Genomic DNA, 16,882 nt, shown 5'->3' on the forward strand with positions numbered 1-16,882 from the left:
AATAAACCACTCAACTGCCTCGTCGATTCGCTAATTATGTTGTCTAGAATAAAATCATATCGATCTGGAAATTTTCCATTTACGGCTTTCCTTGGAAAATAAATTAAATTTCCACTTCAGCTCACTCCCCTTCCAGCACATATTTCTCATTAAATCATTCATTTCTAATTATCCGCTGCCCAAATAATAAAAGAATCCAAAAAAATCTGAAACTGCTCACAATTAATTCATTCGTGAAACTTTTGCGTTCCAATACCAGTGCCGGTATATTCCACCAACGCCACTTCTCTTTGATTCTGTTATTTCTATTAACACCTCTCTCTCTCTCTCTCTCTCTCTCTCTCTCTCTCTCTCTCTCTCTCTCTCTCTCTCTCTCATATATAAAGGTAACAATCATCATTTAGTAATATACGGAGGTGAATTTAATTACATGTAAGTGGAAATGCATAACCTTGATCATTAATGTTTTTCTGGTATGATCATTAATGCTTTTCCATGGTAAAAACCGGCATTTGCCAGTCTAGAGCATCCTTTAGAGTTAGGATGACGTATGTATCGCTACAGACGGTCTTTAGAAATCGCTAAAAGACAGAAAATCCAGATGCGACTTGTAAGACAGAATGTTCTCCTCATTCGAGATTCCTTCTCATTCCTGTACTCCTCATTCGAGACTTGTTCCCATGCTCTAAGAAAATAATCTGACCATAGTACTACGTAAAATTACGGACCCCTTTAACTCAAGGAAAAGGTTATACGTGCACAGCAGGGTGGATGTCCATACAGCTGTACTACATTTCGTAAGCATCTTCTTGTCTTGAGTGGAAGAAAGATTACTTCGCTGTTGGTTGTAACCGGCAAGAGTGGTCCTTGAAGCAGACGAAAAAAAGTGTAAAAGTGTGCTCCTAACAGGTATGTGTGTGGAAAAAATACACGGAGCAATGATGCAAGAAAACTCGAGCCCTTTGGTGGCGGGATTCTGATGTGGGCAATGATTTTGTGACACAGTACTGCTTTTCTCGTTGTACATGAGAGCTTCATCAAACCCTGGGCTGCTTGCATTGTTGATGTTGCATCTAGGCAATGAGGGGATGTTTGCCAAACGCACTCCCATTGCACACAGAGAAAGCTTTGTGCAGGATGGTCGGTTGAAGCGCACTAAAAATACTTATAGCACCTTTCTTTAGACCGAAAGTCATCTCGTTCGAAGCAAATCAACGTTTGGGTCATTCGAAAAGAAAGATATTCTAATGTCCATCCAAGGATACCTTTGCAGAAATCCAATGGCGTCTTCGAGAGGGGGGAAATCCTATTCGCCTGTTACTTCTAATTAGAAAAGAACCAGAAACTCTCTGAACACCTGCTTAGAAGAACAGATGGAGGACACGATCGAGGAGAAGTGGCACAAGAAATGTAGCAGCAGCAGCATTAGGTGTTTTCATTTAACTGTAGAGAAAATTCTTAGTCAACAACTCTATCCATATCACATGCAGCGAGGGCAGGCCCTCTCCCAAAATAATTGTCATCCACCAACCGTGTTTCTTTGCAGAAATGTATTGCACATTGTTTTCTCTGCTGTCTACTTTTCACAGATAAATCAAAATTCATAAGGTATGCCTTTATGGGTTTTAAAACACCGCTAATAAACTTCTAATACTAATTTTGGTAATTATACGAGTGTTTAATTTAATAAAATTTTGTTTAAGAAATATTTTAACAAAAATTTACTAATCAAAACACTCACATTACGTTTAAAATAAAGTATCCAGGCACTATAACCTGGATACTTTATTTTAAAGAAAAGTGTATACAATTTAGCCTACTCATTGGCAATCCTATTTCTCCTCTCATGATGAACATTTTCATGGAGATTTCTTTATCGGCGTCACTGGAATACGAATATTTCGGATATTAAACAGAAGAATATGGAAACCTCTATGAACATAACGTGGGAAAAGATAAGAATAAAACTTCTTAAATTGTAGAACGGGCTTATGTATTTGTGAAAAGCCTTTTCTATAAAAATAATTTCGCTGTCATCGGGAATGAAGTAGAACCGAACATTCGTATTCGTTTTTGTGTTAACTTGATACCAAAATGAATTTTATCACTTTTAAAATGAGAGATTTAAACTTCCGGAAGATCATAAAAATGAGAAAAATAGCAGCTGTTTTAATGAAAATTCGGGTCTTGAACTTGGGTAATAATAACTCCATAATAATTCAAAAACTAGTAGAAATTGAACAAAAGACTGGAGGGAAAAAAAGATTTGAAGGTCAACGTCTAGACAGACCTGAAGTTCTCCATGCAGTGTAGACAGATAGTAATAAGAACCAATGTTCTATTGGTGATTTATCAAACATTTACTTGCAGAGATTTGGAGGCCACAATCATTGAATAAGCAAATTGTAAGATTTGAAATGCTGTGTCCAAGTAGGAGACCGCACCTAACAAAAAATTCGAGCTTCTCAAAAATATTAAAAGACAGGCAACTTGCTTGGTGAGATCAAAAAAATGAGCCCACAAGAAGAAAGACCGAATATGGGCTGCAGAGATGATACTAGGTACCTGGTTGAGGTCTATAAGGCTTTGAGAAGAGAACAGTAAAATTAATGGAGGGGAACTGTTCATGGTTATAAATTATACTAGAACTAGGGAGGGGGACATGAATTCAAATTAGAGAAATTCTACTTTTGGTCAGCAATTTGTTAATTACTTGAATGAGTTAGCTGGATGGATAGTTGAGGGCAACAACATGAAGAAATTCAAAGTTCGAGTGGGCAATGTACAAATAAACACAGAGATAGGCATTGTACAAACTGCTATGGGTCTATGACTGGTAGCTTATCTATTGAACATGGTTGAAATATATCGTATCAAAATCAAGAAACTGTTTTTTTTTTCAGCACACTCCAACAAAGAGACAATATTCGTAGAATCAAAGTTAGAACTATCCATAATGTGCCGTTATGCTGGATTTAGTAATTATTATTCGGACAGAACTTGCCGCTTTCTGATACGACAAGAAATTTAGGACACATAAGTTATAAATATTTGTATTTATTCAACTTTAATTCCAAATTCTACAAGATGTGTCTCTGGCTCCCTTATGGTACTGAGAATTTGGGTTAAATATGGCTTATTGTTCGCACTAAAGACCTATTTGAAGTTGTGCCATGATGTGATGATGCCATATATTGTGCCTAATTATATGATCACAAATACATAAAAGATTTCTTTCAATAACCAACAGACACGAGAAGTTTCTGGTCGTTCAAGGAAATCTTTATATCATGCTCCCCGATGCCCAAGCCATCTTTTTTTTTCTAATTATGGCAAATATTTGGTAATAAATTTCAGTGTGTAAATAATTTAAATATCTCTTACCAATCGGTGCTTACAATTAGCTATTCTGAGTTACATGTTCATACGACATAAAAGGTCTTGAAATTTGTTAGGTTGGACTTAAATCTGCTATAGAGCTGTCCTTCTAGAAGCTGCTGTCCTGAAACGTGTATATATGCAAAGTGAAATAAATTAACCCAAATAGCGCGGATGAGGAAGGAGGAACAGACTGAGCCATGTAGCTTTATACCCTGTTAATAACACAGTTACGATGAGAGAAAATACCATTAAAGTCCTTCTCATCTAGATTGAATTCGAACTCGGGTCTTTTCTACATCCCGTGTAAAATGAAAAGAATTGCAATTTACAGAAGGAATACATACTGGTGCCTCATTGCTTTAGTTACAGTGACACAAATAACTATACTAACTGTGCTGTACGATAAGTTTCAGTTTTCTTTTACCTTTTTTCCCCTCTAACTCTCTGTGCCTTTCTGTCTTTTCGATAGTTAATTTCCCAAAACGATACAAGCCATGGTGTAGTGATAAAAATAAATTTAAATAAGGATCACAAAATAGAATTTTATATGAGCAATGGAACCTTTCAAATATGATAAGAAATTCCACTCAGCCTAGCACCAAATGTCAACACTAAAGACAGATCTCTGATCGAATAAAATGGAGGTCTGGGATTAATCTATCCATTTTCTTGCAGGCGAAAGGCAAGTACATGAATTGCGAAGAGAATCTCACGTTTGGAAAGACCTATTTTTAGCAAAAATGGATAATCAACCCACGTTCTTTACAGCGCTGGATCTGATCCAAACCCATTTGATTATGCCAGCATCGGAAAAAAAAAACATTCCTTGGAGATTACAGTGAACAAAAATCGATTTCTTAAATAAAAAAATCACTAAGAAAATGTTTGTGTGAGAAATATCCAAAATGAAACATTACCACGTTTTAACTGATGTACGCAGAGCCTTGATAAGATTTCCAGAAAACTATTATCATTCATGCCATCCCCAGTTATGAATGTTTCAAAACACATCGCGAGTAAAATGTATTTCAGATGCGTCGTCAACAATCCAATGATATGTTACTGCACAACTTTGGTATTTCATTTTATTTTTGAGTACCCCTAGTCATCCATCGAAAATAAATCTGTCTCCTACATGTTTACAAAGTCGTACATCAACGGCAGCAATACATAACATTTAGTCTAAAAGTCATCATAGTTTGCTTTGATCGTCAACATGAGAGAAGACTGTTTACCATCATCAAAGAGCTTTAAAGGATCACATACGGGAATCATGCTACAGTATTAAAGGATAGAGAGACAGATGGATTTTTGCCTTTAGCGATAGTACTGACAAGACTTACCGAAAGCTAATCATCTCCACTAGAGGTTAATGTACCTAATAAAAGAGAGGAGAAGGCTGTGTGTTTATAGCAAACCTAGCTGGCGCACGCATATATACACATCATTTATAATCTTATATGTTTTAACTGGAAAGGAAGGTATATTGGTTAATTTTCTTCTGAGTTTTCAGTTCAGAGGATGCAGTAATGTTATTTTTTGCGGTAATCTAAAGATAAATAGCATCTATTAACCAAAGAATTTTAAATCCCTCCAAGCTTTGCCTAATAAATTAATTCCTTTGGTATAAAGCTTGGGAAAAAGAAATCTAACTTAACGTGTGTACATAGTCGAGCAGTACTTCAGAATCGTATGTGAACGTGAAGGCCGAATTTTGATAAAGAAAATATCCCGATTTATCAGTACCAAATAAATCAACAATTCCTCAAATCTGTTTTCGTGAATAGCTAATGAGAAGAAAAAGAAAATAATTCAATGCCCTTCATCATTAAGCGAATAAAAACTTGAAGATGTTAATTAACGTCTATTGCTCTTGCCCAAAAAATCACAGAGAACACTTGAGTCACAGACGGGTATGTCTTATTCAAGCATAAAAGAGGTTGCTAAAAAAGTGAGACTTCCATCCCGATTGTATTCAAGTAATGTACAAACTTGGAGAACTTCAAAAGAAGGTCGAAGTTGCTTTTTTTCGCGCCTCTATTGATTCGAATAGAATTGGCATTCTGGACGGTGTTTTCTTCAGTGATCAAGTTTGGTTCCACTTGCGTCGCTACGTCAATAGTCAAAACAGCAGGATATAGAGTAATGAAACAGCTCGTGGTTTTTAGTGGTCTCTTCTTTCAGAACGCAGTTGACCAATAATAACGTTCTCCAGGGACTGGTATTCTTGGTTTGACAAGACTTGCTACACTTCCAGTGAAACAGTAACAATGCTGAGAGATTATTAGTGATCGTCTCATTTTTAAAAATCTGTTGTCCCCTCCTTCAAGATTCCAAGATCGTTTATTATTATTTGTGAAGATGCAGAATATCCAGAATAAAATACACAGAAGAAAACTGAAAACAAAAACACAGATGTGCAAACATTACAAAAGGTGCCATCGAATATGATATTTAAAAGAGTTCGCGTATGTGTTCAAGAAGGAGGCAAACATTTTCCATATTTATAATAATTACTTATTATCATTTTATATTTATTATAATTACTTATTGAATAATCTGATAGAAGAAGAATTAATGAATTTTAAATTAGCGATATTTGGTTTTACGGATGATTCAAAGCATCCTGTAATTAATGCAATAGGATTAATACAATGCGATGGTTCCTCTTTAGGTAGGTATCTCTGGAACATGCTGAAGGTGTGGCAGGGATGGGTGAAGGAAAATGCCCACGAACTGTGGATGAGATAAATTGCAGCACCCCCCCTTACGATATATCTTGTAGTAGAGGATTGTCCTATTGCAAGAGTGGCAGCTATTTCGAGCAGCTTGCAAATAATTTCTTGTATGCATGCCTCTCACGTCACTCTTATACCTGTAGCATTCAGGCTCGTCCATAAGGGACTTACTTTTCACCCTGAATAACGTAGCAGACAAATATTTTGCTAGCTGCAAAATAATAATGACAACATAATGCAAAAAGGTATGCAGCTTCTGTAACGCCATTTCCAATTTCTTTTAGGTATTTTATGAAAATAAAAAGATATTCACGTAATTTCAACTATGTAAATATCCTTTTCTTTACATCCCTAAAAATATAAATATTATCTTTATTTATTTGATTGAAAAAGATAAGATATTTGTTTATTTATAAAGTTAATGAAAAATAAAGATGATATTTATCTTTAAGAAATATTTACCTTTTCTTAAAGATAATTAATATCTTTTTATTGATTAAATATTGTTGATATTTAAAATTAATAAATAAACATGCAATCCTTCCATCCCATCTCGAACGTCTTCACTTTCTATTTGCAGTTTTTAATTTTAACGAAGTGCGTATTAAGCTTATAAAAAAATTATTTAGCAGAAATATCAATCTTTTTTTTTCTTTTCTGAAACATAGAATAAGGATAGGAACATAATGAGGAACATAATCAGTAAAATTATCAAAGTTAAACGATTATTAAAAAAGCTAAACAGTAGTTTGAATGGAATCCCCAACTATTCTGTAACCTAAAAGGTGTAACCTTAATATCAAGACCTTTTTGATACCTATTAATACGTAGCTATTAATTTTAGAAGGGAACTATGTGCTCAGGTTACTTGCAGTTTATAATGAAGGATATTTCCCACCTAATCAGGAAGAAATAGGACAGAACTTCAAATATTTCAAATTTTGTAACCCAAAATCGGATGTACTGTTTTTTTTACATATTTAAAATAAACAAGAAGTATTATAATATGATTAAATATGATTGTTATCTGCTCTTAGATTTGCTAATCGGAGTAGTGAATGTTTTTGGAGAAATATACACGCACAGTCACTGGCCAAAAAATTAGAGCCTTGTATTCACTCTTCATAAGGCACCTTTTTCCCAAATTACAGCCAATCACATCTTGGCATGGTCCACTTAGTGTCTTAGCGACTAAAGCTCCAGATTTGACCATTATTCCATCAGATGATTTTTAGATGCCGTAATGTGGTTGGTAGAGTACTATGAAGCCGAACTATCCTTTCAACATAACCCAGACATCGTTAATTGAACTCAAAGCTAGAGAATTAAACGGCCAGGGTAGATATTGAAAATCCTGGGTAATTCCTCGAACCATTAAGTTTAAAATTTTTCCATGGTATGGTTGCGTTGTCGTCTTGAAAGAATCCATCGCAATTCTGATAAATAAATAAATATGAAGAATAGCAGGGGGGAAATAAATTGGCGCGATACTACAAAAAGATATTCATTGGAATTCAATGGTATGAGCGGATCCAGTCTGCATCGACAGAATAAACCGCATACAAATACTACCTCCAGAGCTTGAATGGTGGATTGTTCAATCTGGAAGCATGGCTTCATGTGGTTTACTCCACACTTTAAAAGGTTTCTTATATTTTGGCCAGTGAGTATACATAACCAGCAGGTCATTTTTAAAGTTAATTATAACTCAACAAAAGAGCAATGTAACAACCCACAGAATTTCCACTACAGTAGTACATGCTTAGTTAATTTCACTCGAAGGGTGTGCGAAATTGGAGATTTATTTAAAATGAAAGTAAATTAGCAGATTCCGAAAACTTCTCTTTCGTTTATGAACTATGGAAAACATTTTCCACCACTAATACGATAGCGTTGCGATAAGAGGGGCATTAGAGTGGTTTAGGGGAAAGTGCATTACAGCTAATGACAGGCGGCATGAGTGCTGTCCAACAATACCATTGGCCCAAAACATTTACAGTGACGCACCCGAATAATACCTGCTGGAATGACGGTGAATACGCATGGTTCCTTTTGTATGCCGACGCTATTTCGAGCCCAGCAGAGCAAGCTTCCGTAATCATACTCCGTGCGAGGGATGTAGGTGGCGGTACTGGTGTTGCTGTCGCTCACAAAGGAGACAAGCTCCAAGCTCTCAGCTGTGTTGTTGAACTTCCACGAGAACATCACTTCTTGAGGATCTGCTTCAACTTCGCATTTCACTTTCACTGGTTCGTGCCTGGCGACCCCGTATAGGAATTTCTGCTCAGCTCGGCAAATTGGAGAATCTGAAATGAATGAAATATGTTTTTTTTTTCCTTCATTTTTTTCAAAAATGATATTCTTAAGCTAATACTAAGAATGTTTGCAAATAAGATTTGGTGAAACAGTGTGATTTTCAAATAAATATCATTACGACAAGTATATTTATTCTTTTTTACATAAAACATAAGTATTTGTAATGTGTTATAGATGTTATTATCATTTTTTTAATGTTTTCTTTTTCTTTTCAGATCCGTAATTCATGATGAATGTTCAAGAACGATTTTTTGTTGCAACATCCCGCATCAAAGGAGTGAACTTTTGTGAAATCAGGGAATGATTTTAAAGGAGATTTTATAGTCTTCATCCTACAGACAATGCGATTCGTGCACTGGTGTATAAGTTTAAAAGAAATGAGTCCGTGTGTGACGAGGAGAGATGTTGACGCCCAAGGACAGCACGGGAAAGCGTTGAATCATTTTGAAAAATGTTCGAAGAGGACCCAAAATTATCAGTTAGGGAGCAATCTCGAAGACTGTAAATACTCAAGACATTAGTTCACAGATTTTTGACTTCGTCACCCCAAGCCACACATTTACTTTAGGGAGTCCGTTTGTCATTCTGTGACCTCAGATGTTTTTTGGGAAGTCCAGATACAGCAATTGTGGTTATCGATTTTACATCAATTACGCTGTTATATTGGATTTGATCGACAAGTTCTGCATACATTGCTGCTTGATGTGGAAAATCTTCTTCATGTAGGTCTGCAGGCCTTGGATGTAGTAGTGCTTTTCATCAGCGTCTAACGCAAAAATGGCAAATAAAACCTTCCAAGAAACTTCTCCATTGAATCAAAGGAATTTCAAATCAGTGTTCTGTATTTAATGATCACATAATATCTTTTGGATCTTGAGTACCAAAGGCGTGTGATAATTATTTGTCGATGGATTGGCATTATCTCAGCGCTTACTGCTGCAACCTTCTAACAACAGGGAATTCATCCACGGAGAGTGGAACACGAGAATTATTCGGAATGTATGAAACTGCAACGACATGCTTTCTCAATTGCATCCAGAAGATAACTGGAGTTCCAAATATCATTATCGACCGTGTACAAATCATAAAAGTAGCGTGTTTGTTATTGTGCATTAATATTTGTCATCCCCGGTTATCCCTGGGGGGCAGTCAGCCCATATTGCCGTAAATTATTTACTTCCTACAAACGCTGTTACACGCAGTTCATATCAAAGTTATTGACCCTACTTCCTGCAGTTTGCTCACTGCTAAAGGGCGAATTCTAGAATGGCAATAAAGGAATAAAACCGAACATTGCACACAATAATTTCTAGCAATGAAAGCAAGTGCCTTTTAAAGATCAAGTCGGTAACTTAATTATCTTAACTTCATACAGAAACAAAATTACACTTTTAAAATTCCTAATTATGACGAAATTGGATTTTAGTTAGGTATTATAGCATGCCAGATGATGTTCATGTTTTCACGCGAGCAGTTTATGATATCATATTTATTCTTAGAAAGAGTCACAGATTTCTATTGGCTTTGTAGTAACGTGGATTGTTAATCCACGTAACTATCACAGTCTACTAGATACGATTCATAAGAGAATGGTTCAAAACTTTTCAATTATCGGCTTTAAATATTTCGTTAAAATACACTATTTGGTCAAAAGTATTTCGACACATACATAGTTTCAAAACGAACAAAAGAACTTTTAATTTAAAACTGAATACGCAATAGGGACACCTTTCGCTTACATGCCAGCATCAACCCTGCTGGTCACATTTTATACCAATTTCCAGTAGGTGATTGCTAGAATTCTCTACTGTTTCTTTTTTCTGAAAAGTAGCTGCCAGAGCCGTTTTGGAAAAATACTGTTTTGGTCGCAGCCAAATACGGTAGTCCAATTCTTCCTACAGATGTTCAATAGAGTTGAGGCTGGACTCTGAGTCAGCCAGTCCAATGTTTCGCCTGCCCAAGCAGTTCTCCATCATGATTCTCATTAGCTATGAAGAGCCCTATATAATGTCATATTGACGGATGCTGCGATGGCATCTTGGACCTTCTCCCTGATGTGTTCAGCAGATAGCATCTGTGAGGCACGAGGTACTGTCTCTATGGTTCGTTGAATGTTCCCTGAGTTTGTGAGGTTGTCCATACTTTTTTTTATTTTCCTTTGAGGTATCGCCTAAGGTCTTTCAGCTTTGAAAAACATCCGCCACAGCACATTTTGTGAGGTTCATCCTGGTCTGAATTGAGCACACAGAACGGTTACTGATGTGTGCGACATCAGTAACTTTTTCTGGAACTTTGGGGGCGCGAAAATTTATGAAAAATTTTAAGAGAGGTTCAAAATATAAAAGTTTGGGAACCTCTCTCATATACCCTATATCTTCTAAAGATTGAATACCAAAATTTCATTCCTAGTATCTTTTACACACACACTTGAACGAGAAGTTTTTTCACGAGGTCTTTTCCCTAGTGACTTCTAAGCGATCATGTAGTACTTACTCCGAATGAAGGAAGACCTTAGGGGACGGAAAATTTCTTGTGAACCAGACGACATATCTTCTGCGAATAATTTCCTTTGAGCCCAAGGATAACACTTTTTTTTCCTGAGATTTAAAATAAAATTGTATATACATGATCTTTCGTACTATCCATATTACGAAAATTTCTTTTTTGACCCGCGTACATATATATATATTATAGTTTGGAAACAGGACTTCTGTTAAACAACAAAATAAACCAAAAAGCCACATAAAACCTAACTTTCAAAGAAGAAAAACAAATGCCCGAACTGTAACATAATACTTACAGTAAGGGAAAATACAAAATGACTTCAGAACATGTAAATAGAGAAAATCTAAATGCAAAAGAAGTAGTATTTTCTAGAGAAATGAATTCTCCTGTGACTTATAACTCTTTATTTCCGCATCTACGATGTCACAAACACATCGAGAGAAAGTGAAGATGACTATAGTAAAGTATGAATGACCGAGCGACACACTTGAAGAGCTGAAATGGGAAAACTGAAGAGAAATATGTAGCATCCCTTAGTGCGGGCAATGACCCTTTTCGCTAGAGAAAATAGACGAAACAAACTTGACAGGTTTCTCTTTACCTAAAGATAAAGATTCATTTTTCAGTTGCTCCGTGTTTGGCTCGCAACCTGAAAATGTATTTTATTAAAAAGAAGGAATACACGAAACTTGTACGTTACATTTCTCAAACACCTTTTTAAAAATGTATAAGATTCGCTTTTAAGCCTGGATAAAATATTCGATGCCTTTGTAATCATTTTTTTTTGCTTAGAATTTATTTTTTTTTATTCTTTTTCCCTGCTACAAGATGCTTACTCAACAGCGAGATATAGATCACTTCGATTTCGCTTTTCCTTTACATTTATAATTAAAAAATATGAGCGGATATTCTTAGGTTGAAAACTTCTGATATTATTAATGCCAATAAATGACTTTATAGCAACCATTTGTGTCCAGAGGGCGCCACGTATGTTAGTTTAAGAGGCCTTGCGAACACGAGAGCAACAGTATGAGAGGGAAGACTCTCAGACAGAAAAATCCCAGTGAAAAGCCAAGTGGGGTTATGATGTGACGTAATTTCTACAAACATGCAAAGCCTTTTATTATTTATTTTTAACAGGTCCAAACAGGTTAATCAACTAGCCAACGTCCATCCACTATTAATCTTTAAATTTACCGAACCAGTTAAGTTTTCCCGTTTATTTGGAATTAAAGTTTTTTTTTTTTGTTTTTGGAATAACCTCTTTCTTCTTCTGTATGTATGACGAAGACTTATTAGCCAAAAGTTATGAGATTATATTTTAAAACAAAGCTATACTACAACTCAAATACTATTACTGTCACAATGAAACTGTCTTCTGCCACCGTATTTGCATTTACTCTTAAGTTTGGTACAAGACAACAGTTGTAGTGATGTTTTTGTGTACTGAATAACCTATTTGAAATTATTTAAATATTTTTTGCAGTTTCAAAACAAGTTGGATTCGTCGGTTGGACATTTCGAAATCCTCATGCACTTCAAGAAGATATTTCGATAAAGAATTAGTGGAATTAATGACAAAAAATCTTGCTATCAAGCAACTATCCTATACACGAGATAAAAGTGAATGGGTTAACTATCCACTTTTATCTCGTGTGTAGGATAGCTGCTGCTAACATCCACAATTGTAAAAATATAAAAACTCTCGTTTATATCTCAATCAACAAACAACAGCAATTAATCTGCGAAGATTCGGTGCATGTGCGTTTATTTCTCGAATTCCCCAAGCATCAAATCTCAACTCATTCAATTATTTCCCGTTTTTCCTCCCTCTTTATTGGGCTCTAACCACCTAAACACAGTCAATAATAATGCTAATTGCATAATCCGATCGTTAGCCGCTGACAGATTGCGTTTAACCCGATCTCTGCATAAAGAAAGGTGCAGACGGTTTTGAAATGCGATAAAGTCTGCAATCAGAGCTATTGATTGATCGCATCGTTTCTGCCTGCTTTCAAGTTCATCACATTAAGCGTATAATGGAGACCTTTAATCAGCCCTTGGCAGTTATCAAACTCGCAGGAAAGATCGGAATTCTGAATGAACCGTGTTCATCGCGGATTTCGGTTAACCTCTCCGCTATTCAAGTAGTGATCCAATACGTGCAAGTTATTAGGCCTCTCGTGCACATGCTACATACTCGGCAGTATATAGTTGGAGGTGAATTAATGTTCGATGAAATATTATCCTGCTTTCATAGACAATGACTTGACAAAAGCATTCAGCTTGCTCCTCCTTTTATTTCAATAATTTTACCCTTTTCGCATGCTCTAAATAATAATGTTATTCTACATTTCTTAGATGAAACAATCACAGTTTCCTCTGCATCTAATAAATTGGTTTTTCTTTCCACAATATGTGGAAAGAAAAACCAATCAAATGTTTCCTTTGAAAAGGTCTGTTATTTTTGTCCTTTATCCAGTTATTCACTTCGTAACGTCACGTTTGATCTCTGGGTCAAAGTGGTAAACTCATAACTGTTTGTGAATATACCAGGCATGACAGATGGAAGGGCTAGAACAACTGGCTTGCGCAAAACTTATGATGCGAAACCGATAGAAGATGACCAGCATGAGAAATGTCTGCAGTGGCTTGTGCAGACCAACAGGGAGGTCACAGTGGCGAAAATGACCGAGGGACAGTCCAGAGCACTTTGCAGTAGGCCTGTTCTACATCCCTCCATAGGTCAATATATCTGAGGAAACGACCCAACATCTTCTTCTCAGTACCGCGAACACCGGGGTTGGACAACGGATGACCAGAAGATGTTAGGATCAGAGATCAAACGTTTTCTTTTGCAACACGAAAACAAGAGACAATGAATTCCTACGTGCGTAGTACGGATAGTGAAGGCTGGTGGTTGCAGTGCCTTGGTTTGGATAATAAATAAATAAATAATCGTAATTGTACAAGGGTATATAAGGGTGAATGTTTTGATGGGTTACCGTAGGTCCCCTGATACATGAGTAAGGAGATTCGACGGAAAAGACCAGTTCCACCATAATTTCTGACCACGTTCTTGCTGTTTCCTTTAGGCGATTGATTCTTCCAGCAGATAATTCACGGTAATGCTAGGTCAAATGTGTATAAAAATGGTATAATGAACACTCTGAAGACTTCACTCTCCTCTATGGACTTCCATACTTGAACGACAAGAAACATCAGTGGGATCGAACGTGTAATATGCTATGTGAGACTATCATGAAACACTCTACAGATAGCATAGCGATTCACATCTCCAGATATCTTCAAGAACATTGTAACTTTCATGCCACAATTTTTGTAAGCCGTTTTGCGAGCCACTGGGGGCCTCAATTTTATATTAGGTAGGTGGTTCTATCACTGATATACTAACACCAATAGGTGTTAGTATATCAGTGTCAATAAAATGATAAAAAGAAGAAAGTTTATACAGTATCAACCAAAAAAATAAAAAGAAACACTTCCCACATCACCTGTCCATCTCCTCAAAAAATTTGTCTAGTTCTTCCTTTAATTTATTCACACTACCCACTTCCCACAGATGGGAGTTTATTCCAGCAATCACTTATGCTAGCTGCTGGAAAATTTCTGCACACCTATCCTGCAATTTCCCATTTCCATTTCAAATTTATGTCTCCTTGTGGAGCCATAAGCATTTAGTTGACTCAATTCCATTTAAAGCCTTAAATCCATGTGCACATCTTTCTTAAAACGAAGCTTCTTCCCCCCCGTATGCAGTAATCAGGATGTGGCCTAACCATTACCTTATACACCAAGATAATCACCTCCTTGTCCTTGCTGGAAAAATTTCTGACCTTCGCAAACACACCATTATTATTAGACTTTATTTTAGAATTCACCCATCTGATAATAAACAAATTTTACTCATTTAGCAAAAGGAACTGAACACATCGTGGCTACATATTTTCATAATGTCGGGTACTAACCTCTACAAACACCCATATTGTTGAAACACATTAAAATCTTCACCAAAAAAAGTTAATGATTTTGAAGGAAAACCTTAAAAATAATGAAATGGTTTTTGAGAAGAACGTTCACGTGGTAATTTAAACGACTCTTTTAATATTCCAATCAGCGAAAAGATCCAAAACAAAGCCAAGAAAGAAAAAAATCTTTAAAAAAACTTTGTCGCGCGTCAATAGCTTGGAAAGGGACCGAAGTGAATGAGTTATTACGCATCCGCCAAGAAAGAAAGAAGAGAAAACATTGCTGCCAAGTTGTAAATCAATGATTTTATCGCACACTGAAATGGTCTTTTCGCTTCATGGCGACACGACTCAAACGTGCCTGGCAATGACCACGTTAGGCCTAAAGGCGATCAAAGCGAGGTGAAGAATTTTTCTCATAAAATGTCCGTTTTACTGTGGGCTTAAATGCCAACTGGAACGTCAGGGAACTGCCGTCCAAGCTACCCAGGACACTTCAAAGATCTTTACAAGAAAAGCCTTAAGTAAGTGCAATGTCGAAAGTTAGAAAAAGGACAAGTAGCAATCTCTGAGATCTTCATTTTATTTCTCACTTAAGTTAGGTAACATTTCAATGAAAACTTCGACCAATTCTCTATAGCAGGTTGTCTTTTTCCAACAAGGTTGCAGGTGTGGGCATCGCTTAACCAACAAGCAGATGGATCGCTCGTAGTGGTTTCATCTTTACAATAAGTAAAGATAATTTTCGTACAATCAGCTTCATGACACAGTTCGATTAAGATCTCTCTAATAAATGTAAATTAAACAAGTAGGCTCGTATTTCACACAGAAGGTTTGATCAAAAAGTTCGGTGAATGTTGAAAAACATTAATTTTATTCACTGATAAACGTTTATACTGATAAGTGTGATTTTAACTGCCATGCCTTGGTGACTACTGGAAGATTTGAACCACCCATGTCCCAACAATACACCCAATCAAGGCTCAATCCAAGAGCAAATCACCTGTTATAATTTTTAAAGATGTTTTATTTTATGTGAAAACATCCTTAGGATACGTACACTTGAGATTGTATTTTCAACACCTCTAACAATTTCATAGTAGACGACGAAAACCCCTGGCATTTACTGCCGTGAAGGAAATTTGTCACTCACCATTGTGACACTTTATTTAGTATGGTAGGATAAATAAAGAAAGAAAATCAAAACCGTTTAAATTTTTAAAATCGAACGGCTAGAACCGAAGCTACGAAAGATGTAACGTTTTATGCTCACGTCCGAGTACACGTTAGTGACTGAGTTAGTGTCACCTAGGAAGTGGCGCCATTGCGTCATTTCCGTCTCGAATTTTCGTTACCAATCAGTTTTACTTCAGTCCGAAAATTTAGTAGGTTTCGCCAAAGATGTTTCCACATCAAAAAAGGGTTCTCTCAAAACAGCACTAGACTGACGAGTAACAAATTAAAATATGGTGTACGCATGCTCAACAGATGTCATTTTAAATATGTATATCGATATAAATATAGGGTGTACACAATATTTTATCTACCTCTGTGCGTTTAAGAATTACAAGATTATTCACCGAACTTTTTGATCAAACCTATTATGTAATTTATTCATACAAAATCCTTATTTTCTTCTAGAATTAATTCTTACACTGCACGCGAAGATAGAAAGGGCTGCTCTCTCCATGACCCTCTGTATTGCTTGCAGTACAGGTATATTTTCCCCTATGGATACGTTGTACCTTCTGAAGTACCAGCGACTGATTACTCACTATGATGCCTGATGACGTATTTGTATGGATTTCACGTCCCTCGAACTTCCAGCCAATTTCGGTGACCCAGGGATTCGCTTGAATGTCACACTCAAAATAGACGTCATTTCCTTCTTGGATATGCGAGTGGCGTAACTTACTTCCCAGTCTTAGAGTAAGGTGAGGGATGTCTGAAAAG

General features: G+C 36.3%; 1 protein-coding gene across 1 annotated transcript in view; it reads right to left on the minus strand.

Moving 5' to 3' along the window:
- Window positions 1-16,882, minus strand: part of LOC150080159 (kin of IRRE-like protein 3) — a 347,514-nt gene that overhangs the window by 65,586 nt on the left and 265,046 nt on the right. The window contains exons 6-7 of the mRNA XM_090381111.1: window positions 16,584-16,874; window positions 8,138-8,425 (exon numbers count right to left, since the gene is read on the minus strand). Coding sequence (XP_090237237.1) covers window positions 8,138-8,425; window positions 16,584-16,874 — 579 coding nt within the window. The remainder of the gene's footprint in view (window positions 1-8,137; window positions 8,426-16,583; window positions 16,875-16,882) is intronic.

This window comes from Mastigoproctus giganteus, chromosome 9 (genome assembly GCF_048544385.1).
Source record: "Mastigoproctus giganteus isolate SK-2022 chromosome 9, ASM4854438v1, whole genome shotgun sequence".
NCBI lineage: Eukaryota > Metazoa > Arthropoda > Arachnida > Uropygi > Thelyphonidae > Mastigoproctus > Mastigoproctus giganteus.